Genomic DNA, 21,965 nt, shown 5'->3' on the forward strand with positions numbered 1-21,965 from the left:
TCAAAACATGCATTTTCAAAAATTTTTCATGGATTGGTTGTTCTTATTTTTGATGGGCTAAAAGCAAGTAGCGAAATGCTATGGAGAAACATAAGACTTGGCGATTCCAGTTGCATTTCCCTGCACATGCTAATTTACTAAAGAGGTAAGCAGAATAAAGTTAGAAGGTTCAAGAAGTGTAATGAATATTGAATTTTTCAATTTCTTTAACACTATGCGGTTTCTTGGTAGTATACCAGTAAAAAACCCACTTAGTTTATGTTCTTGGATAATTAGTCCGAAAGCAGGAAATTGTTTGTGGTGAGAGCGAGTAAAGATAACAGTTGGTCATTCATCAATGACGATAAAATTTCCAGTTCTAATCTGTACACGATATGGAAAAGTTATTGTATGTGTAGGCGTGATTAAAGTATAACACAATGAATCATTATGAAATGAGTTTAATTTAAACATTATACAGCCTGTGACAAAAACGAAATATTCTTGTCAATTATGATTACTGCAGTTCAATTGATTTGTTGTTCCGATTTTTTTTCCTTCTCAACCGACGCATACATTTTCTTCCCCTCTTCTTTTATTTTTTCTTTGACTGCTTTTCATAACTCAATAATAATAATTATTACATTATCTTTAATTGTAATAGCAGAATATTAATTAATATTAATATTATTATTATTATTATGTATATCAGACAGATTCACACAACGTTCACAATATGAAAACAAAAATGTTTCCCCTCGTTTGCTACGCCCTTCTTTGTAATCAATCAAAGCCTGTACCCATCAATCAATCCTTCACTCCCCCCTCCCCTCCCCTCATTTGCTGAATAATAAATGTATGTAGCATGATATCCAATAATAATTGGCTGAAGAGTGAAAAATATGTAAAAAGTGAACCCCTGAAACGTTTGATGGTAGAGTACAGAGCGATATATGGGGTAAGGGATTTTTTTTGTTTCTTCTTTATTTAATAATAATTATTATTTTTTGGGTTATTGGAATTAGTCTTTTTAATTCCGGTCATTGGCTCGAAGTTTCTCTTCGACAGCCTCCTCGGATGCTTCTGCTAGGTCCGTTGCTTGAACAGACTTGTGCACACCGACCAAAGATTTTTTCAGGGCATCAAATGAGCTAGAGTACAACATCTTCTTCTTAACTCTAGCAGTATCAGGGCACCACGACATCAGGAAAAGTTTTTGTTTCTTGGAAGCCTAGTGAAGAGAAAGAAATCAAATGTATTCAGTGATCAAACTGTATTTTCGATTTAAAATAAATATATCTAATGCTGATATTTGTCATTTCAGGACAGAGTATAAATATCAATAATGTAACTGTGCAGCTAATATTACCACAATGCGCTGATAATTTTAGTTTTGACTCAGATTCTACTCGTAATATTGTTAGATGCACGTACTGTATAATTGGTACGTTAAGCAAATTGTGCGCACCATATGCAACCCCGTGAAATGATGTCTCAATCAGCAAAATATAAACCATTTGCAATTGCTTATAATCATCGGGTTTTGGCTTTGGTTCTTATGGCAATATATTAATCAAGAATTCTGAAAAAAAAACTTAGAAAAAAGTGGACGATAAATTTTTCAATCCCAGATATGCCGAGATTAAAAAGTTTCACTGAGAATATAAAGCTAAGAGTTCAAATATGCTAGTATTGGCTGCACTTATTTTATTGACTCAACGATCATAGCAAAGCAAATAACAAATACCACAAAGAAAAATTATTATTACAACAATATCTTAGACAAATTATGTTCAATAGTCATTTTTGACTCAACGTTGAAAGAGGCTTTACCTCTGAGGTTCCCTGACATTGATGGGTATATTCAAAATCAAATAGACCATAGCGGCATTCTTCAGGACCGCCCTTTTGCAGGTCTTCAAGGAAAGCATCGTAGGTTGCTTCTCGGGGTGCAATCACTTCTACGTCGATCTGCTTCTCATCTTTGATATGGAAGATCACATACCGATGTTTTTTGTCCTTCTTTATTTCCTCGTATGTCGTCTTGCAAGCGTCTGCTACAGTCACACCAGATGCCTGCAATCATCATTAACATTATTTTATTATTCATTCATCGATTCGTTTTTGATTAAATGCATGAGATAAAATATTCCCTGTAGCACAGTGAAACATCATTTTCTATATTCCCCACAAAAAAAGAAGTAAAGTAGTGGTAAGTTCTTGGTTAATGATTAGATTTTTGCGGTTATTCCGGGAAAAATAGATGTAAACTTTTCGAAGAACAACCTTTCGAATCTTTGGTGATTTTTTTTTTTTTGTAATTACTTCAGTTCGTTTTTTAGAGTTTTAGTTCACTGAAAAAAAACCATTACTGTCATCTAATTGATTTATGTCATTACTGATGATGTTAAACTTCACAATGTTAATATAATTATTTAATGTAATTAAATTTTTTTTAAGAAAAAAAAACTTCAATTCTCAATATTAAGATTGTTGGAAATAGCGAAACATATTCATACTTTGCAAACTCATCAGCTCTATCAGTCATTTGAAAGCTTTAAAATACGGACTTCTGTTTCAATTTGTCATGCAACATTTAACAATGCTAACTTCATCTTCGTTTTTATCGTGATTTCTATCGCATATTTACGTAATATAACATTGACATATAGGATAAACGCTTTCCTGAATTCCAAGTTCAATTTCCGCTTTTTTTAACCGATTATACCTATGCTTATACCGACGATCATCAACCACACCCAAACAGAGAAAATACTGAAATACGTTATTCTTGAATTTCGGTAATCAAGCATTCATTTGATTAAGAAAGAATCTCCAGATTCTTTCGCACATTGCCGTATTTATTTGTGTTGTGAAAATAACAATAAAAAAGAAAAGAATAAATCGCGCATCAGTAATCGGTATAGAGCGAAATTTGACAATTTTCAGCAATGTAACACGTTTCCGAACGCCGAATGACGCAGCGCCAAGCATCGCGCGTTGTGACAATTCCTGTTCAATTACTGTCAGGCCCTGAGCTAGAATCTACGACCGTGTTCGTAAATTGCCTGACAGTACTGAAAATTCGCTAGGACAGAGTCAGAGCTATTCACGAACTTGGAAGCGCAAAAGAGATAAAAGATTGCTGACAGTACTGTCAGTCAATTTTCGAACACGGCCTACGTACAATGTACACACGAGCAGATGTATACATGGATACAAAGCCGCCGTTAAAGGATCAGCGATCTTTATTAAGGGGATACCAAATACGGTCAAGTTTCGAAGGTCATCGACACACGCGCACGCGAATAAAATTTTACAATCAGGTTCGTCGTCTAGTTTATGCCGCGTACTTAGGGCGTGTTCGGAAATTGACTGACAGTACTTTCAGTCAATTTTCGAACACGCCCTTAGAGTGCGTTCCGAAACTCCCTAGGACTGAAACGGAGCTAGTCACAAACTCGGTAGGGTAAAATAGATAAGAAAAAAAGAAAAAAACTGTTGACAGTAGCTCTGTTCGTTTTAGTTACACTTTCTACACTTTTTACACTTTCCCTAGGAAAGGGCATCCTAAAGGGTACCTTCCATTGGCTAGATTCAGGAAAAGTGTAACTAAAACAGAGCTAGTACTTGGAGCTAATATCGGCACGCACCCTTAGCCTAAATACTGCGGTCTACATATACGGCTAACACAAATGATCAAAGTTTATAGCCACAGGTAGATTGGCAAAAAATGTAACACTGCAATTTGTAATTACGCGGAATGTTCGTAAAATCGTAAAAACAAAACAGGTCCAGGAATGGAAATTGCAGAGTTTATATACGTATGGTTATTTTTCGTACAGCGAGTGATCGAGTCACTGTGGTTACCGCCTGCTTCTGCTGTTTCTCGAGAGGGTTAAGAAAATAACTTTGGAAATAGATCGTCCGTTTCTCTTTTAGCGTCAAATTCGCGCGTGGGAAGGTTTTATTTTTGTTTGTCTACCTACTTCTAGTCCAGCCGTACGATCAGACGTCTTTCGTCCGTCGTCTCTCGCACGTTCCACTGAGATAAAATTAAATCTTCATCCAAAACTACAAGCTTAAATCAAAGGATTTGCGCTATCGTTTTTCGAAGCTTTGGTATATTTATCCTTTTTGTTACATATATGTTACGACGTATTAGAAATATCTGGTTTGCATATAAAACGAACTATTGTCATTTGTTGTTTTTATTAACCACACAGAGATGGTCAGTTTATTAAAATTACGTCGTATTATTCGGGGAAATTTGTTGGTTTCTGAGGCGAGAACAAATTCAACGGTTACCGCATATTCGAGACATAGTAAATCGACAGTTGGTCCAGAGACGCCAACTCGACCGGCATTATAAATAATATTCGGTTTTAAGCGAGCCAAGTGGAAAAGCGCCCACTGCTCTCTAGAAATATTTATAAATTTTGAGATCGCGGTAATTGAGTAACATCGTACGAATAGTTTGCGTTGCTGCATATACGTTATACTAGTAGCGGCAGCAAAATGATTGCGACGAACTTATTCAGTCATAGATTAAAATATAAACATTTCCCATATTTGTTCTCCAGTAATTATGTACAAGAAAAGTTTATGTTATTTTCCATTGTTCTTTTCATCATCATTAATCGCAAATCGCAAATAAGAATTTCGGTGTAAGCGTAGGCGTGGGTGAGTGTAAACAACGTAGATAATACTATGCTGCTTATAAGGTATCAGCAAAGATAGCTGATAACAGAGAATAAAAAATTGCAATGATCGATTAATTATATATTCGAAGATATGATCACCACGGTGGATTTTGAAAAGGCAACAAATATCTTACGATTAAGTGACTATCGCGCTGCAAACAGACAACCGCAAAACACTCCCATTGTTCCGAGTGACTATTTAATTCTTACGAGGTTGAAGTTAGTAATGTTATCGTTGTCGTGATGAAACATTGGGAAAAAATATTTTAAAAAACTATCTTCTTATTTTAAAAATTATTTTCAAGGAACTAAGATTGCAAAGTTTGAGTATATTCTGTTTTATTACGGTTTACTGAATTTCAAACAGTTTCAAAACAAAATAACGGTTTTTCTCCAGCATGAATCGATACGATAACGTTGTTACTAACTTCAACATGATCAATTCTTGCTTGTACTCGAAAGTGGATATAAGAAGCAGCATAAATTACGCATGCACGTGATTTTTCAGCGTTGGTTTGCCGGAGGGTTCTTCTCAATTTTCGTGGCTCACGACTTATGTTTGTATGTCTGTACGTAACGTAGAATGCAGCTAGATGCGATCGATATTTCAGTCCGGTAGGGTAAAAGGGGAGGGTGAAAAGTAAGGGCGAGAGGCGTAGGAGGGGCGGCGGCACCCTTAGGGCATTAAAAGCTTCTGCAAGGTCAGACGAAAGGTGATTCATACTAGCCGCCGCGGGGCCGTTGGGTTGCGTTAAGTTGAAACGTGAAAAAGCCACGTTGCAAAATGTCATTGAACTTTTCATTCGTCTCTACTGACCACTTACACAGAGACCTTAAGGCGCAAAATAATTATCACCCGACTATCGCAACCGGCTAACTTGATGCTTATTTCAATTTAAAAACACTACGACTTCCGATACGATCGATCGCAGCGTTACAGGGAAGCGGAAACGAAATATTTTTTTTATTCTGATAATAGTCGTCGAATAGTATGCCGGCTTTGGTATGGGCGTCTCGTTCTTATCAGTAAAAATAATTACATATACGCGTAATTATCAAAGTATTCCCGCATCTGTCAAATAAGTATGTGCGTTTTTGTATGACTACATATTTGGATATTTCGTTGTTCCGTTTGTTTATTGTCCATATTCTGATTACTAGGAGTACACAAATTAAATTGCTGGAATGATGTGTCAAATAAACGGAGTGCTAAATAAATGCCGTTAAGTAAGCTCGCATACATATTATATTACGCTCTGATTAATCATCCGACGTGGAAATAACCACTCGATAATCTTGCGAACGTGCGGATGGAGAGTTTTCAATTTGAATTAACAGGGTGGTATGTTGAGATTACCTATTGATTTCGTACTACCCCCGTATGATAACGTGCACAGGAAATTTTAAAGATACGAAATAGGAAACAAGAAAATGTTACGATATTTTTTAATCAGCAATTTGGTCGTCGCCCCGAGTTGAGGAACGGATGAGAGTTGATTCATATCCTAACTCTAGCGTGACGAATTTTCCTGGAAAGTCTGATCATGTTACAGTGAGTGAGCGAGCGGGCTGCCAAATGACATGTTCTCGTACATACAAAAGTGAAGTGATTCATCATATCAGCGTATCCTGGAAGAGGAGGAAGGAGAGACAAGGATAGAGAAGAAAAATCCCAACCTCGACACTGCGAGAAGTGAGAATTCATCTCACGAGGACCTGCGACAATTTTTTACCGAAATGTTCATCGCGATTAATAACATATTTCAGGTGCGATAAATTGGGAATGCGGGGAACAAGCGTTTAGCCCAGGATTCACGTTCGATATCCGTTACCCGGAATGCACGCAACGAGAATTGCGGCTCCGGTGTTAAAGGCAACGGTATAAATGGCGACCGGCGTGATTCCTTCGGGTAAACGTGAGAAAATTAACGATCCAAGTACGCAATTGCCGGGTTAACGAACCGCATCTACGTGGAATAAATTTATGCATAGATTAGTATTTACCATTTTGAAATCTCACGGAATCCAAGAAGCCAAATAAATAAGCACTTTTCACCACTTTCACGGGTTCTCGATTGAGTGGAACTGGATAGCTCTGTCCGGTTGGGGGTCGCGCTCAAACGGGAAGGGAGTTTCCTTTCCTTGTGTATCAATGCGCGTAACGACTCCTGATTGGCTGTTGAGACGATTCCAATTCGGCTGATAGCTGTCGTTATTTTTTTCGCTCATTTTCAACCGGTCGAATGATTTACGTCCAGGGGATTTATGCTTGCGGATTACATCGATAACGCGTTATTTTCGTGTCTCATTTGGCGGAACGGTTGAAATTATTTACGTATATTGTGCCTCATGTACACGCCGGTAGGACTACTTTTCGCCGCGCAGTGGCGTAGCACGGTTACGTCAGTAGTTTATAGAATCACTATTTTTTAGTCGCAGTATCCATCCGCGAACTCACTCGTGTTTTGATTACGATCAAACTTTAACTTAGGGATGATGCCGCTGTATCTTGGTCGCCAAAAGCGGCCCTGAAACCAGGTGGAATAAATTTTTGCCAATAGTTGTTAAATAGTCATCGATATGATGTGTCATTTTGTTTGGCCAATCAGAGCCATCGAAATGGGGAAATTACCTTATATGGGCAGCGGTGTGCAGCTGACCCTCGTGCCGCGTGCGCACGACCCTTCTCATCGAACTGTCAATTTTCAAAGCTTTGTTTGTTTCAAAAATCACTAGTTCACTGTCAGCTCTATTCGATTAGTCAAGAATTATAATTGATTCATTGAAAATTGTATTTGATTCAATTCTCTGATTTACTTACGCCAGAATTTCATTAACGAACATTCATAGAAAAAAAAAGTGCAATTGCCCAGACAAGATGCGATGATGCAAACGATACTTGCTATAAACTAATTTCGGCTACTTTTCACTATTTGAAAGTTACTTTTTGGCACGATTGAAATCTTGATTTTACAAACTTTCAAATATCAATGCGTTTGCGTTTGATCTCTACATCTAATTGTAAGTATTGGAATTAAGAATGATGTTTGGCAGCTGATCTAAAAACCTTTTTATCAAGCAACCTTTCCTTAAATTTGTCGTGTAAATAAATGAATTATATTGTAGCTATTAAGGCTTGCAAAAAATTTTACATTTGTATTGAATGTTAGAATACTATTTAAAACAATTATATTCGCAGCTCGCCTGTAGCTTGGTCATCGTGGGTGTTACAAATTTGTATTGAAAGAGTGTTATTGAGATTGAGAATAACAATTTTTAATGATAGTATTTTTTTTTTCTTCACATACACTGATTGCCGAATGAGATAAGAATTTTGTAATTGATTTTCTTTCGTGCTACATAATTTATTTCTAAGAAATGTTTGATTATTAAATGTGTGTTTGCAATTCCAAATTGCAGAATAATTTGATCATAATGTGCGAATTTACTTTTTTCATTTTAAATGGCTATGGGAGACGTATGACACATAAGAAACGAAACTCAAATTGATTAAACTTAAAACAATCAACAAACTTCTTGGAGGTTGCTTTTGGAAATAGCACTTTATTTAAAAAACAATGGCGGTACACATTGTTCATCTGCTGTGGTCTTCAAATCATCCCGAAAAAATGTCACATAACTATTTGTAGCAGACGATGTGCCCCTGTCGCCTTGAAGACGATAAGTGCAATAATGCGCTCTTGGTACTATGTGGTTACTTGGGTACTTGGTAATGTGTTATGAATATGTGTCATACACACGTCAATCACCAAAATATAATATCTGCCAACAATTAGGTATGTGTACTATATAATTTTTATGTCGCATTAACCAAGGTAATTGTTTAATCATATTCCACAACCACCTAAGATGTCGTTTTTTCACGAACTTAAATTTAGCGTAGCACTTATTCGCCAATGAAATATCATACTTACATATTATTACAGGCTAACACTTACATATGCATAGATCCATACGTGGAATTAAATTACATACAGTAACAGTCTCCTATTGTACTATTAGCAGACTACGCAGTCAGTCAAGTAACCAATAGTTTCACTATTATAATCTCATTATCAGGGGAAAGCCACAGTTTACAATGTAATACAAATTTTTGCTGTGAAAATTTAGTTAGATAATATTATTAATATAAAACGTTTCTTTCTGATTATTAAAGGACAATAGTAATAATAATTGGAAAATGTTTCAAGTTGCTCGTACTTTGTTAACTAATGCAACAAGCCTAAACTAAGAAACCACAGAACAGCTTCAAGGATCCACGCTCAAGAATCATTAAAATGACTGAGTCCTTTGAAACCATCTAATTAAGAATACGGATTATAATTTGTTGTACTGTGACGACGCGAAGAATCAAAAGGAAATAATAGTAATAATAAAAATAAACTATGTATATCAAAAGATCCTGTTTTGTGTACTTTAAATTTAATTCTATCATCATACTCTTTAATAATACTAATATCATCATTTGCACAACCCAATCAACACATGCACACATAGAAGTTTTTGCATAGAAATATTTTTTGTTTTCGTTTCTTTGATTTCAAATATTTTTAGAATAATATTGTAAGTATAATTTACGTTATTAAAGATAAAACAATTGTCTAAATATTCATTACTCAGTATGTCCAACTATTTCCTCGTCTATCTAGTAGTTTTTGTATTTTACCAAATTTCTTAATTTAAATATGTTTAACTTCGATTTACACGGAAAATCTCAATTACGGTATATCTGATGTAGTGGTGTTAAATTTTCATGTTATTATCGTTGTTACTATTCTTTGTTTTGTCTTCTTTGATTCATCACTATCGTAATAGAGATGTGATGCATACTTTTTATTTTACACTACACATTTATGAAACCGTAACGTATGTCAATTACAGTATAGTTTCACAGTTACCTAGTCGACTTTTTAAATCTCCACCTAGAACTTTGTCTGCTACGAAGCAGTGAAGAACAAGATTCTTCGTTAATAAAGAAAACAAAAAAGAACGATACAGGCAAGTATCATCAATTTGAACAGCAACCTTGATAACTCAAATTTTTTTCATCTCAAACACGTACGATCCCAACGTCTACAATCGCCATGGATGATTTTACAATTACAAGTTCACAACGTTAATTTATTGGTTAAATATTTTTCCAATATTTTTACTAGGCGTATAGAATGTTAGATTAGACCACGTTTCTTCTTATAATCCTCCAAGTTCAAAGATCGCCGGGGTCCCGTATCTTTAACGTTGCTTACTGGTTTCGGTAGAACACTGACTGGATTGCCTAGAAAATTTTTTTTCGAAAAGTATATAGTTGCCTATAAAAATATCTCGCATTTCCTCATACGAATATTTGATAGGGACACATTACTTACTAGGTAAAGGTACTTCTAGATCTATCGTAATGTCAAAATCGTGAGCATTGAACAAATCCTCGCTTCCAGATTTCTTTTTTGCCTCAGCATTTTCCTTATCGTTATTTGTTGTCGGCGCATCATCCGTTTGCTGAGGGCTTCCCTTATTCCCAGAGTTATTACTAGGTACTGTGGCTACCTCCTCTTCATCTGGTTTGAATACCATTCTTGGCTTTGTACTCCGTCTGGTAAATGGATCGTCAATTTTTTTACCTTTGTTAGCCTTAATTTCTTCCTGTTGAAATGAGGAATTTTGAGTCAATGCAAAATCAAGAGAAACGAATAATTCCATGCAGTGGGATATTGAGAAAGAAATTTATTTTTTAAACGGAGATCTTGTTTCATCATGTGAACCACAATGGCATTCATTGAATATTCTTTACGTTATGGAAATTGTAAAAAAAATTTCCGAAAAATCTGAATATATTCAAGGTATGTAAATGAATGAGAAAGTTACTTAGTGAAAATTAGCTTACCATGATTGCTTTCTCAGCTTCTTCAACGTTTCGCTTTCTATTGCGATCATTGATGTACGAAATACTGGAAATAGTGGCAGTTCGCATTTTGTCTAGTTCCGAAGCCCGTTCTTCCAGTTCTCCAAGCTGCAGATTAAGTCGACTCGCCGTTTCATCATCACCTCTGCAATTTGCTGCGTCTCTTTCTCTCATCAATTGAGCCTTCTTCATAGCATAATTGGACGGGTTTTGCTTGAATCTTTCTTTCTCTCTGACTATTTTCTCTATATCTTCTTCTTTAAATTCATAAACAAGCGCTTCCTTTATATCCTTCAGTTTGTGTTCAATTTCGTCAAACGTTGGCAATGAAATTCCTTGCAGTGCACATGTCTCTTTCCATTTGAAGAATTCAGTCTCTGTGAATTCTTGATTAGAGACGAATTCTAATCGAAAAACTCGCTCCTGTGCTCCGTGTCTCAACTTTAATCCCTTATTGGTTCTTGTACCTCCCAATTGGTATATTTTACCCGTTTCGCAAACCCCACTGATTTCAGCTACACGGTATACGGGTTTACCATTGTTATTACCAATCCCAATACGGACAAAACAGCCTTGTACGACTCGATCGAAGAACGGAAGGTGCACGAATCTTTCCATTTTGTGACGTGATAATCTAACTTTGTTCAGATCCTCCTTAGTGTTCACATAAATTGGCTTCTTTGGTCTGGTCTTGGTGCTAGTTACAGATCTGTATTTGAAATTGATTAATTTACGTTTAGTCAGAATAATTTTTTAGCTTTCCATTCTTGACAAATTTTATTGCTATGTAAAAAATCAGAAAAATAATAAATAGGTGATTCGAACTGATAAAAAAAGTTACTCACGAAGATATTCATTTTTGAAATTCAAAGAGAAGTGCTTAATCTTTTATTTATGGTATCTTTCAACATCTTCGTTATTTTGAGAATTGAAGAATAGGAAAATTCGTATACTTCATATATGTGAACAATTTGCCGATAATTCCATATTGCTTTAGATTGAAAAATAAAAAAGTAGTGTATAATATTTTGACAAAACTATAGACAGTAAAAAACAGGCTAAAATTAATAAATTTAAAAATCACTGACTGTTTTAAAATAACACATTTAATTGTTTTATTATTTCAAGTTCAGTTGTAAAGGTACCAAATTTTGAAAGTCTAAGAAATTTGAGAAATGGTTAATTTTTTAGAAACTTAATTGCTCAGTTATACGTTTAAGAAAGGTGGAATACTTACTTTTTGTCCGTCTCTGAGTCTGAATCTCTGCTGTCACTAGACGAGGATCTACGTTGTGATGTGGTTCTTGCAGGTTCATCTTCTTCTTGGCTGTCTGATGATCCACTATCATCTGAATAAATATCTGAAGCTTTGAGCTTAGTCTTGTTAGAACCGCCTTTGTGATCATCTTCTAGTTCCTCTTCCTCAGCATCTTTGGATTGCTGCTGCTGCAACTCTATCCTCTGCTTCTCTTTCTCTTCTACAGATAAAGTACATGGATTAATTTCAATAAACATTGAAATTATTGTCAGTGTGAATGAATTGTGGGAATGGTTTACCTCTTTCTTTTTTCTCTTCACGTCTAGCCTTGAGCAGTGACATAGCATGGAATTTCTTGTCTTGCTTTTCTTCGATCGTCTTCTTACGATCTTTGCTTCTCTCTTTGGGATCAGGAGCTCGATCGAACTTCTTTTCATCTGTACTTTTATCCTTCTTTTTAGACTCTTTCTGCTTTTTCAGCTCCTGTTTCTTGGCTAGGCGCAACTTTTTCTCTATCTCAAACCTGGTCTTCATAATTTCTCGCTGTTCTATGCGCTTGAAAATTTCCTGCTCCCGTTCTTTTTCAGTCATCTGTGCAAGACGGGCCTGATCCTCCGCATCTCCCATCAATTTATCATCATAACCATCGTTGAATTCTTCCTGACTTGATTCCGAATCACTTCCATCGGAATCAGAGACTTCTCCTAAGAGTTATAAATTTTTATGTCAAATAATCTGGAAGGCAAACTAACATTTGATACCGGTAAGTTATGATAATTCTTATATTTTGACCAAAATGTAGTAAAAATTTTAGTTTTCGAACTAGTCTTGATTAAATCCAAAAAATTTGTGCTAGTGTAGGCCGAATAAAGAATCTCTTATTTTCGCAATAGATGTGCTTAGACATTGTTGTTTTTACAACTTTTTGCTCTTATCTAGAGTAAATTCGCTGCAGTGGATTATTAATTTTTTGTACAGCTCATTACAGACTTTAACATGCATCATATTGTTCTAATACAGTATTTATTTTTTAAATGCAGTTGTCCTGATTTTCTTCAAGGAATCTTTTCAATCATTTACACAATTCACAACAAATTCACAACAACGAATGAATATGAGTGAAATATCCTCAATTTCGTTTGCTTGGTAATGAACAAAATTTTATGATATATAAACGAATGCCAACCTTCTTCGGGCTCCGATACTTTAGCGTCATCTTTTTCACTCGTGCTATCATCGCTGCTCGACTTGGTAACTTTCCTCTTACTACGTTTGGCAGGTTGCTTTTTCTTCTTGGTTTTTGAACCGCCCTTCGCACCCCAATCATCATCAGAGTCGGAAGTATCGCTGTCTGCTTGCTTGGCTTGTTTAACATCACTGTGAGTAGCATCTTCGTTGTTCGATTGGGAGTCTTCCTGTGATTTGCCTTTTTTCTTCTTAGCCAGAGAGAGTAAATCCTGTTTGCAGTAATAAGTGAAACAAAGATTGATAAAATCTGAGAGAAGTAATGAAAATCGATGAGCAAAACCGAAAAGAAAAATATCTTGACCTTAATAATCAAATTGGAATAAAAACTAATGTATTATCATACAGAAAAAAAACGCCCGACAGCGAATGCATCATCGTATAAGATTGAAGCTTTGAGGTTAGATGGTAAAACACAAAATACTGCATCAATCGAGCATTTGTATTCTTTAAATATACGATACTGCAGCAGGACAGATGCGTTTTTCATGAAGAGATGCTTTCTTACAATAGCTCATTTCGTACACGTGTGTGTTTATTTTTTTCGTAATTCGGTCACGGGCGATTTTTAAAGGCGGTAAAACGAACCAGGCATATCTTGTAAAGGTTATATTCTTACGTTATCCAGGTCAGATCCGCTTTCCGACGCGCTTCCACTGCTGTCGGAGTCGATAAGGGCATGATTTTTTCGTTTCGGCATACCGGAGGTTCTTAACTTAAATATCAAAACGACAATGAAGTTCGGTATTGCTTTGTTTTCAGCGTAGAAAGATGAAAATACCCGCACGTCACGGCGATGAGCGAGGAACACAAACGGAACCCGACTAATACGAACAATGAACAGGAGTGCAGAATGCCTAGCAGGCCTAGCGCGCCCGAGAGAACAGTTCCGCGGACTTCTCACAAAAGTAAATTACTATGAAACCTACCCTTACTAAGTTATAAAAGACAAGAACATAGGGAATTAAATTTTTGTAACGTACGTCGAATCATCTAAATATACCATGATTAAGCTAATGTTTACTGCGGCGAAGAAATTTATGCACTACTAATCACGGAATATAAAATTGTGACAGTGTGTGCATCCATGTATGTATAGGTATACGTATATCGAACTACGCATGGAACGCTGTGTGGCAATGAGTACTGAGTTGTCGAAAACTAGCAATAAGTATAATATGCCAAACAAACGAGAGCGTACATTTCTTGTGCTAATGTCTCATTATCTCCACTTTGTACGGAATTCGCGGGATATAACGGGCGCTTCCCTTTTCCATCAATTTTCTGACACAAATCGACACCAAGTGATTTTATTGGTTGGATCTAACGGAATAGGCCAATGAAATTACTCGGTGTCGTAATGTGTCAAACAATGATGTAAAAGGAAAGTGCCCAACGGCAAAGCTGGTAACGTTACCGCCAAAGCGATGAATGGCCGCATGTTCGATGGTGCCAACACATATAAAATTCAAAATTAAAAATGTTCTAATTGTATTATTTTTATTTTAAATATATTGGAAAACTTTTCGCTTTGTGATTACTGAATACAGATTGTTAACGCTTGGTTTACTTTTCAAAAAATGAGATTCGAACTTAAAATCAGCTGTGCAAGACGTAATTCTGCTCATTGTCAGTTTGAACAGTGATAGTTAGAATGACAAATCCAAATATTTCAGATATTTCCGAAGGTCTTCAGGATTTCGAAAAAGTCCACAGAATACTAAAAAGTGTTGCAAAACTGTTGCAAATTCATTGATTTCACATGATTACAAAGATTTTAAACACTTGTAGAATGGTTCAATATATCTTGAATCAACATGTGGCCAAAGTGTAAGTGTCCATGCGTATTTTTTTTCTTTATTATGAAAGGTTTAAAATTTTGCATAATAAAAATAATATAAATTTAATGTAATATAACTAGTTTATAATTATTTAACGCTGTTTGTTAAAACCAAAAATTTGATACGCTTGGCAAGGAGAATAGAATGGAATGGAGTTTCAAATTCTATTGTTGCAAAATGTCAACATCAAGCGATAAATCATGACTGCTAGAAATCTCATTCAATGGGTTTGAGGCAACGTCCTTAATGATTTTCAATTGCCTATTTCGAATAGCAAACACATTTACAATTTTTATGCGTACATTATGTACAGTTTTCCACTACATATATATACATACAGAGGTAGTAACTTTTATAATAGGTAAATTTATTTTTGCTGAAGTTCTGATCCAAAATACAAAACTGTCTCGTTTAGCCCAGGCTATGTATGTACAACAATGAAGTGATATCTGGATAATAATGGTAATAATAATAATAAGAATAATATTATCTAAAATATACAATAAAATGAAAGCATTCCAAACGATCCTACATATAGATATATCTATGTATCTGTTTCGTTTAAATCCTTCTTGACTTAATGAATTTTATAAATGCACCTGGTTAGAAATATTTTTAAGTAGATGTAGAAAGTACGGTTCATAGTGCTAGAATAATTCATACATAATCAATATTTATTACACAATTTGCTACTTCTTGTCAGTGAGTTGTTTAACTCGACAACTGAGACACCTTCTTTGCATTCAGTAGAGAATTTTTCACACTCTATATAAAATCGTTCCAATGATTTTCTAGTAAAAAAAAATTAACGTATGTCTCTATTGCCGTGACCTACAGCATTGAGGTGCCAGAGGAAGACTGAGTTTTTGACAGTTAATTTTTATTTTACGAACAAAAGTGGCTTAGTTGACGCGAAAAGCCCTGTTTAGGCATTGCATCATTTCTAAATCTAGGCGATGAAATTATACTGCTTATCAAATTGACCGTTGATACCATAGAACCAATATCTAATTGCAATAATATGAATGATAATCTTTCATTTGTAACACGTCGTACCCTCGAACTTGGTTCACTCTGTAGAGTCTTATCTTATCGCTATCTATCATATTTAATAATGACGAAAAAAAAAATAAAGTGTTTGATTTTTTAACAGAAATTTTGAATGTTTAAACGTTAGTCAACTTTTCATTGTCGAAATACACAGTTAGTATTAATAAGTAATTTTAAACGGTGTGTAATAATATCCAAGCACATTTCCAAAATGGAATTGGATACTTTGTAACCAGTTCCAGTTACAAAAATCCTTCACTTTGTGTCACTTATGAAAATTTTTATTGTATGATCATCTCATACGATTTGGGTTTCGTTTCGTTTTTTATTCTAAATGAATATTTCTTTAACTAGAACGGGCAGTCAATTTGTTTAGTACGCCAAGACCCTTTTCTTCATATTCTTCCCTCGTTATCCAGAACGAGTCACGGTCTTTCATGACTTCTGCCAACACTGCACCACCAATAAACACCATGTCCTTGCGCCTTGGAGGATCTTCGATCCTGATTTTAAATTTCTGAAATAAAAGTTCAACCAATGAATCGACAAAATTTCCATAAAAAACCGTGCAATTGATTGGAGGCATTGACCCAAGCGTATTTGATTCAATTCAACATGAGGAAAAAAAAAAATAATAAAAAAATAACATATGTAAAAGAAAATTGAACACGTGATATTGAAAGGTACTGTCAATGAATTTCAAATAGCTTGAAACCAACCGATAATTTGTCAATATCGTTTTTGAGAACTCGTTCAAGGTAGAGTTGCTTCAGTTCACGTTCCAGCCTGGATGGAAGTCCAGGATACATAGTGCTACCCCCGCTGAGAACAATATGCTTGTAAAGTTCACTTCGAATATCAATGTCCGCAGCTTGGATAGTGTTGAAAACAAGTTCCGCTATTCCTTGGCCTTCGACATTGATTAGATGCGGTTGAAAAAGAGCTTCGGGTGCTTCGAACCGTTCTCCGCCAACTTTGATAACTCGGCCATCTGGAAGCTGGAATTTTTCTCACTTAATTTTTTCCGTTTCTATTATTAAAATTCCGAAGCATGTAGAAATAAAGATCAAGAAATATTTCTCACTGTGTAAGGTTCCACAAGGACCGTCGTCTCAAGGGCTAATCTTTGCTCTGTTTCAATATTGTATCCAATATAACACAGCTTCTCTTTCATCATTCTAACAGTCTCAAAATCTGCCGAGTGATTGAATGCGTAGCCTCGCAACAGTAACAGTTTTATTAAATATCTAGTAATATCACGCCCAGCTATATCCAATCTTCGCGTCAGATGCGGCAGGGCGAATTCTTCATAAACCGGGCAAATGTGAGTCACACCGTCTCCAGAGTCCACAACTACTCCGCTGAGCAAACCTTGTGCGTAGAGCGTGAGAACAGCCTGAATGGCGATATATGTGCCATCAAATCCATACTTTTCAAACATTACCTGCATAAATAAAATGAATTTATCAATTATCAACGTTCATGATTACTGGTTTCACTACCATGATTGTCAATTTAAGGAAAACTCCCTCACCTCTATCATCTTCGCACGATTTTTTGTTGGATTCATTGGCGGTTCTGTCAGTAATATTTTGCACTCTTTTGGATTTATATTCATTTTTTCTTTGCCAAACGTGTAATCCCATACGTGGCACATGTCTTCCCAATTCCTGTTAATTTGAGTACGTTGAATTTTGAACTTATCGCTTTTGCAATCACATAGGCAGATCAAATACAAGTCATAGCATCAATCTCTCTCTTTCTATATATGTATATAATATATACATGACAAATATATTTTTTTTACAAAGTTATCAGTACTCTAGTTATGAGTATAAGGGATGCTGATAATAGAAAATCATAAAATGTGTAAAGACAAGTTCGCTTTTTATTTTATAATTCTCTTAATTTTTGATTTCCATTTGAAATCCACTACAGAATTGTAAAACTGTTTACAATTAACATAAGGATCGTTGTTTATACTGACTTTGGATTTACGGAACAACAGCGGCTAGTTAATTACAAAGTATTTTGAATATACCAGTAAATATTTAAACAAAATGAAGAACATTCATTGGAATTTGAATAAACAATTTAAATATCGTAGGTAATTACAGCACTTAATGAAAATTAGAGGTTGCTATTTTTTTTTGACGATCAACGATTTTGCCTTTCAAAATGAGAATACTCACAATATAATTTCACGAAAAGATCATGTTTATGCCCAAATAGATAGACTTGTGGTTGACCTGACAGTATCGTTTGAAATAGATTCAGTCAGGGTTGAAGTTCATTTTTGGGAAGGAGTTAATTCAAGTGCAGATAGAAAACTGTTCCGTTTGATAAAGCTCACCTGACAATTCCATTTTCCATAGGGTAACTAACTTCGAGCATTGAACGAAGTTTACTCGCTTCGTCGCCTACCATCAAGTCCTGCAAAAAAGCAATCTCGGCTGTAGGTCTTGCGACTGTTTCGAATTGAACGATTTCTCATTCATCTGAATAGCGCAGGGAATTTCTTTTGCGTAGTAAAATTGCGTTACCAAACACGTTACATTCTTCAGTTATTTTCATACTACACATCGTATGCAAGTTTTAGGACAATTTTAAAGGAACTCACGTCTGTGCGCTTTGGATAAAAAAACGTGCATGCTGTTAGTTGATTGAATAACAATCATTCCTATACACACATACACATATGTACATACATACTAGCAGTTATCATCAATTATATTTATTTGCATAAGTATATTGAATTCACTTCCATTCTATACAGTTTACAGCATTTTACGTAATAGTGCATAGAACAAAATAACGCCATGGAAATTATACTTATTCGTTATGTGCCAAAAAAAAGTTATTACACAACTATAGAATTTTTTCAGGATATTGAATAACCATAACATGTCGTTAAAACTTACTGGCATATCCTATGCGAGCGGTAATAACACACAAACATGTATAGACTGATTATGTAATATACGTTTACATATTGAAACAAATTTAACTTGAACATTTTTTTTTTTGTTTTAATTTTCGTTTTTAAGTATACGTACATCCCAACTTGACATTCGTCGAAAAAATTAGCAACAATGGATTGTGATTAAATACCGCAAAGATGTTGTGCATTTATTGTTGTTGCATTTATATTTAATCTCATACAGCAATCATGGAAATTAGTAAATTAAGAAAACGTAAGTAAATTTCTGCAATTTTATAGCAAATGTGACATCATTTATCATATAGGTGAATATCGATTTTAAAACGTCAATAGATACAATGTCAAAATCTGTACATTTTAAATTTGACTGGTGTTTGAGGACACCTTTAAATTAAGGGTTTTTTCTTTAACAGAACATTTTTAATTAGTTCTGTTCATAATTGAGAAAGATAGCAGCAATTTATGATTGGTTAAAGGCACACCCAACATAATTCGTTTCTAATTTGTTTGCTTTGATTGTGTAAGGTGGAAGCAAAAGATCGACTGACAATATGTATATAAAAGAAAATTTGCGAAATGTTTGAGATACGAGAAATGGTTCTAAAATATTTTTAGGATTTGGTAAGACAGAAATTTTCAGTAATTCAATAGAAAATTCAAGTAGTTTCAAGTGTTGAGTTTGAATTTTTAATGATGCTTTTTTTACTGTCGAAGTTGAATCGTGTGAGTTTTCATTGTGTGGGAGGAAGGAATTTGAATAAATTTTGCATCCGTCTCTTTATACATTATGTCTGAAGTATATTGTTTTATCCCGGTTATTTTCCATGGCCAAAAGCAATGTAAGGTAAAAGAACAAAGTGACGAGTAACCATTCAAATCACGTTATACAACTGAAATTTGTTATTACTGATATTATTATTCATTAATAAACATCAAATGAACACAAAATGATAAGAACGACACACTGACACATGTAACTGTGCGGAGTAACTTACTCGGACATAAAATTCCTCCTGAAATTTTCAGTTTTTTTAATTAAACTATTCAAAAGTTTCATTTCTTATTTCTTAGACAGACACTGAATTTTAGATGCATAAAAGATATGTAATTAACATAATTATTCTTCAACTTTCAATGTTTTTAAACAATATGAAACTGTAGGACAGAAACAATTTCTTGGATAATATACCTTAACTTCGATGTCTCCAATCTTGTTAACGGCTCTAATAATAGGCCGTCCAACCATCGAGGGAAATATATGTGCTGGAAAATTTGAGCCTGCATATCCGCACTTGACGAACTGAAATAGAAAAAATCTTATTTGTGGGAAATCAAATACAATTGTAATTTTATTTTGAATATCTCACTGTACGTATGCAAAACTGTAGAGATTACAATCAATGAAATGTTATGTAAACAAATTCAGCATTTGTTGAAAACTCAATTTCATTAAACAACCATACTTAGGAACTGATCATGAATTGTAATCTAAGGCGAATGAACAATATTACCCTTAAACCTTGAAAATTTGGCAAGAATCACCACGAGTCAAGAAAAAAAAAATGGACTTATAATATGAAATTTAAATTTTTATTCTCGTACACAAACTACTTTTAATTTTAGTTACAGCACAGATTTTTCTGAATTCCACAAGGGTTTACTAGTAATTCAAATATTTTCGCTACGGAGTTTGTCGATATTTAAATGACATGATAAAGATTATGAAACTGAAAAAATCTGTAAGTGAATCAATTACAAAATGATTATGTGAAGCCAGGTGAAGCGAATTTACTGACTGATGATGTGGTCAATAAATGAAAGCAGAGTAGGTACGTTAGTACAATAAAATAAATATATACATGTGCATAACCTTACCCCAGTTCCATTGTCACACACGATTACTTTCCGTCCTTGGCTATCCATTTTAATTAATTTTTGGTTCAACGTTTGACACTTGTCTGTTTGTGCTAGGGTTCTAACGTTGAATTAATGCTTGATTAGTATGACTAATCAGTTAATCAGTCCACAATTTCTACACCCAGAAGGGCGTCACCGGTATACGGAAACAAATGTTTCCAAAGCGTTTTAATACATTGAAATTTAGTTAGAAGTGATACTGTGTGAAGATTTCTTTACCACTTCAAAGCTTGTAGAGTGTAGTAAAATTCGATCGAATTAATCAACGACTAATCAGAGATAATATTATTCGAAAATAATGGCCCTCCTGCGGAGCCATTCAATCTGTCAATCGGGAAATACACGGTTCAGTGTCGATGGTTCAGTTTTGCACAAACATAAAGTACTCGTGACGCAGATTGGTAACTACATTGCTGCGTGATCCGGTCACTCGGCCATCATTCGGCAGAGTAAATCCACTAGAAAATCACAGATTGGATTGTTCGATGAGGCAAATGTGTTTATACATTTTATGTATTTCAGGGTGGGATATATTTCCTGCATACATGGACGACACTCAAGCAAAGCTCAGCTTAGAAGTTGGCCCAGTTTTTGGGGCAACGTGAGAGGATTTGGCAAGGTGCGATTTAAGCGCCTCTTGCGGTGTAAGCTCGTACAGCGCTTTTCCTCCTTGCCTCTATGATCTTGCGATCCACCGTTTGTTACCTTTTTTTCGGATTTAATGTCGCTTGAAGTTAAAACAATTACTCAGTTTTCATTCGCTTCGAATGCATATTTTAGTATTTACGGAGTATGTTTATAGCTTAGAGCATGTACCGTATGCTCTAAGGTTTATAGCACGGGGGCTTATAGGTTACGATCGCCGCCTTTCTTTTATCGAATCTTATGGTGAAATATCCCTTTTTCCGTAAGAGGAGATCAAATCGCATTCAGACAATTCCTGTTACGTTACCTCAAAAGTGCGGACAAGTTTTATCGCAGAGTGTTGTCTCCACGGTCTTACATACAGGTCTGGCAGCTCGGGTGGTGGGGGAAGGGTCCACTAACGTTACTCGTTTTTGCATTCCACTTTCTGACCGTGGTGAGCGCAACGATCTAGGGGTATTTTTTA

At 35.1% G+C, this 21,965-nt stretch overlaps 3 protein-coding genes and 1 long non-coding RNA gene across 6 annotated transcripts; 1 reads left to right on the top strand and 3 right to left on the bottom strand.

Annotated features, from left to right (window-relative positions):
- Positions 1-424: 424 nt before the first annotated feature.
- LOC124308709 (cofilin/actin-depolymerizing factor homolog) lies at positions 425-6,841 on the bottom strand. Its single transcript, XM_046771681.1, has 3 exons — positions 6,687-6,841; positions 1,813-2,055; positions 425-1,210 (listed from the first exon to the last, which is right to left on the bottom strand). The coding sequence occupies exons 1-3, from the start codon at positions 6,687-6,689 to the stop codon at positions 1,010-1,012; spliced, it is 447 nt and encodes a 148-aa protein (XP_046627637.1). The 5' UTR covers positions 6,690-6,841; the 3' UTR covers positions 425-1,009.
- LOC124308714 (uncharacterized) lies at positions 4,512-8,305 on the top strand. The gene is made up of 2 exons (XR_006909065.1): positions 4,512-4,662; positions 6,236-8,305. It is a non-coding gene; the product is annotated as an uncharacterized LOC124308714 (long non-coding RNA).
- Positions 8,227-14,377, bottom strand: LOC124308696 (RNA polymerase-associated protein Rtf1). The gene is made up of 7 exons (XM_046771656.1): positions 13,725-14,377; positions 13,047-13,317; positions 12,160-12,564; positions 11,840-12,080; positions 10,585-11,311; positions 10,070-10,343; positions 8,227-9,978 (listed from the first exon to the last, which is right to left on the bottom strand). The coding sequence occupies exons 1-7, from the start codon at positions 13,803-13,805 to the stop codon at positions 9,872-9,874; spliced, it is 2,106 nt and encodes a 701-aa protein (XP_046627612.1). The 5' UTR covers positions 13,806-14,377; the 3' UTR covers positions 8,227-9,871.
- Positions 14,378-15,292: 915 nt separating this feature from the next.
- Positions 15,293-21,237, bottom strand: LOC124308701 (actin-related protein 2). 3 transcript variants are annotated; one of them, XM_046771666.1, is made up of 8 exons: positions 20,813-21,237; positions 20,127-20,237; positions 18,918-18,926; positions 18,350-18,429; positions 17,531-17,666; positions 17,081-17,440; positions 16,716-16,994; positions 15,293-16,513 (listed from the first exon to the last, which is right to left on the bottom strand). In XM_046771666.1, the coding sequence occupies exons 1-8, from the start codon at positions 20,858-20,860 to the stop codon at positions 16,343-16,345; spliced, it is 1,194 nt and encodes a 397-aa protein (XP_046627622.1). In that variant the 5' UTR covers positions 20,861-21,237; the 3' UTR covers positions 15,293-16,342. The 3 variants fall into 3 exon arrangements, with proteins under 3 accessions (XP_046627622.1, XP_046627621.1, XP_046627623.1); XM_046771665.1 differs by lacking the exon at positions 18,918-18,926 and adding an exon at positions 19,933-19,950; XM_046771667.1 differs by lacking the exon at positions 18,918-18,926 and having other exon boundaries at positions 20,813-21,235.
- Positions 21,238-21,965: the final 728 nt, after the last annotated feature.

The sequence above is a fragment of the Neodiprion virginianus genome, chromosome 7, assembly GCF_021901495.1.
Source record: "Neodiprion virginianus isolate iyNeoVirg1 chromosome 7, iyNeoVirg1.1, whole genome shotgun sequence".
Lineage (NCBI taxonomy): Eukaryota > Metazoa > Arthropoda > Insecta > Hymenoptera > Diprionidae > Neodiprion > Neodiprion virginianus.

What these genes read in the sequence shown, in the direction of transcription:
- LOC124308696 (XM_046771656.1), bottom strand. Translation starts at nt 13,805, where the DNA reads ATGCCGAAACGAAAAAATCATGCCCTTATCGACTCCGACAGCAGTGGA. An exon ending in AGTATCGGAGCCCGAAGAAG is followed by an intron (nt 12,565 to 13,046) that starts GTTGGCATTCGT and finishes TATAACTCTTAG; the next exon opens with GAGAAGTCTCTGATTCCGAT. An exon ending in GACTCAGAGACGGACAAAAA is followed by an intron (nt 11,312 to 11,839) that starts GTAAGTATTCCA and finishes TTTCAAATACAG; the next exon opens with ATCTGTAACTAGCACCAAGA.
- LOC124308701 (XM_046771665.1), bottom strand. Translation starts at nt 20,860, where the DNA reads ATGGATAGCCAAGGACGGAAAGTAATCGTGTGTGACAATGGAACTGGG. An exon ending in ATCGTGCGAAGATGATAGAG is followed by an intron (nt 17,441 to 17,530) that starts GTGAGGGAGTTT and finishes TTATTTATGCAG; the next exon opens with GTAATGTTTGAAAAGTATGG. An exon ending in ACGATATTGACAAATTATCG is followed by an intron (nt 16,514 to 16,715) that starts GTTGGTTTCAAG and finishes CTTTTATTTCAG; the next exon opens with AAATTTAAAATCAGGATCGA.
- LOC124308709 (XM_046771681.1), bottom strand. An exon ending in AATGTCAGGGAACCTCAGAG is followed by an intron (nt 1,211 to 1,812) that starts GTAAAGCCTCTT and finishes TCTCTTCACTAG; the next exon opens with GCTTCCAAGAAACAAAAACT.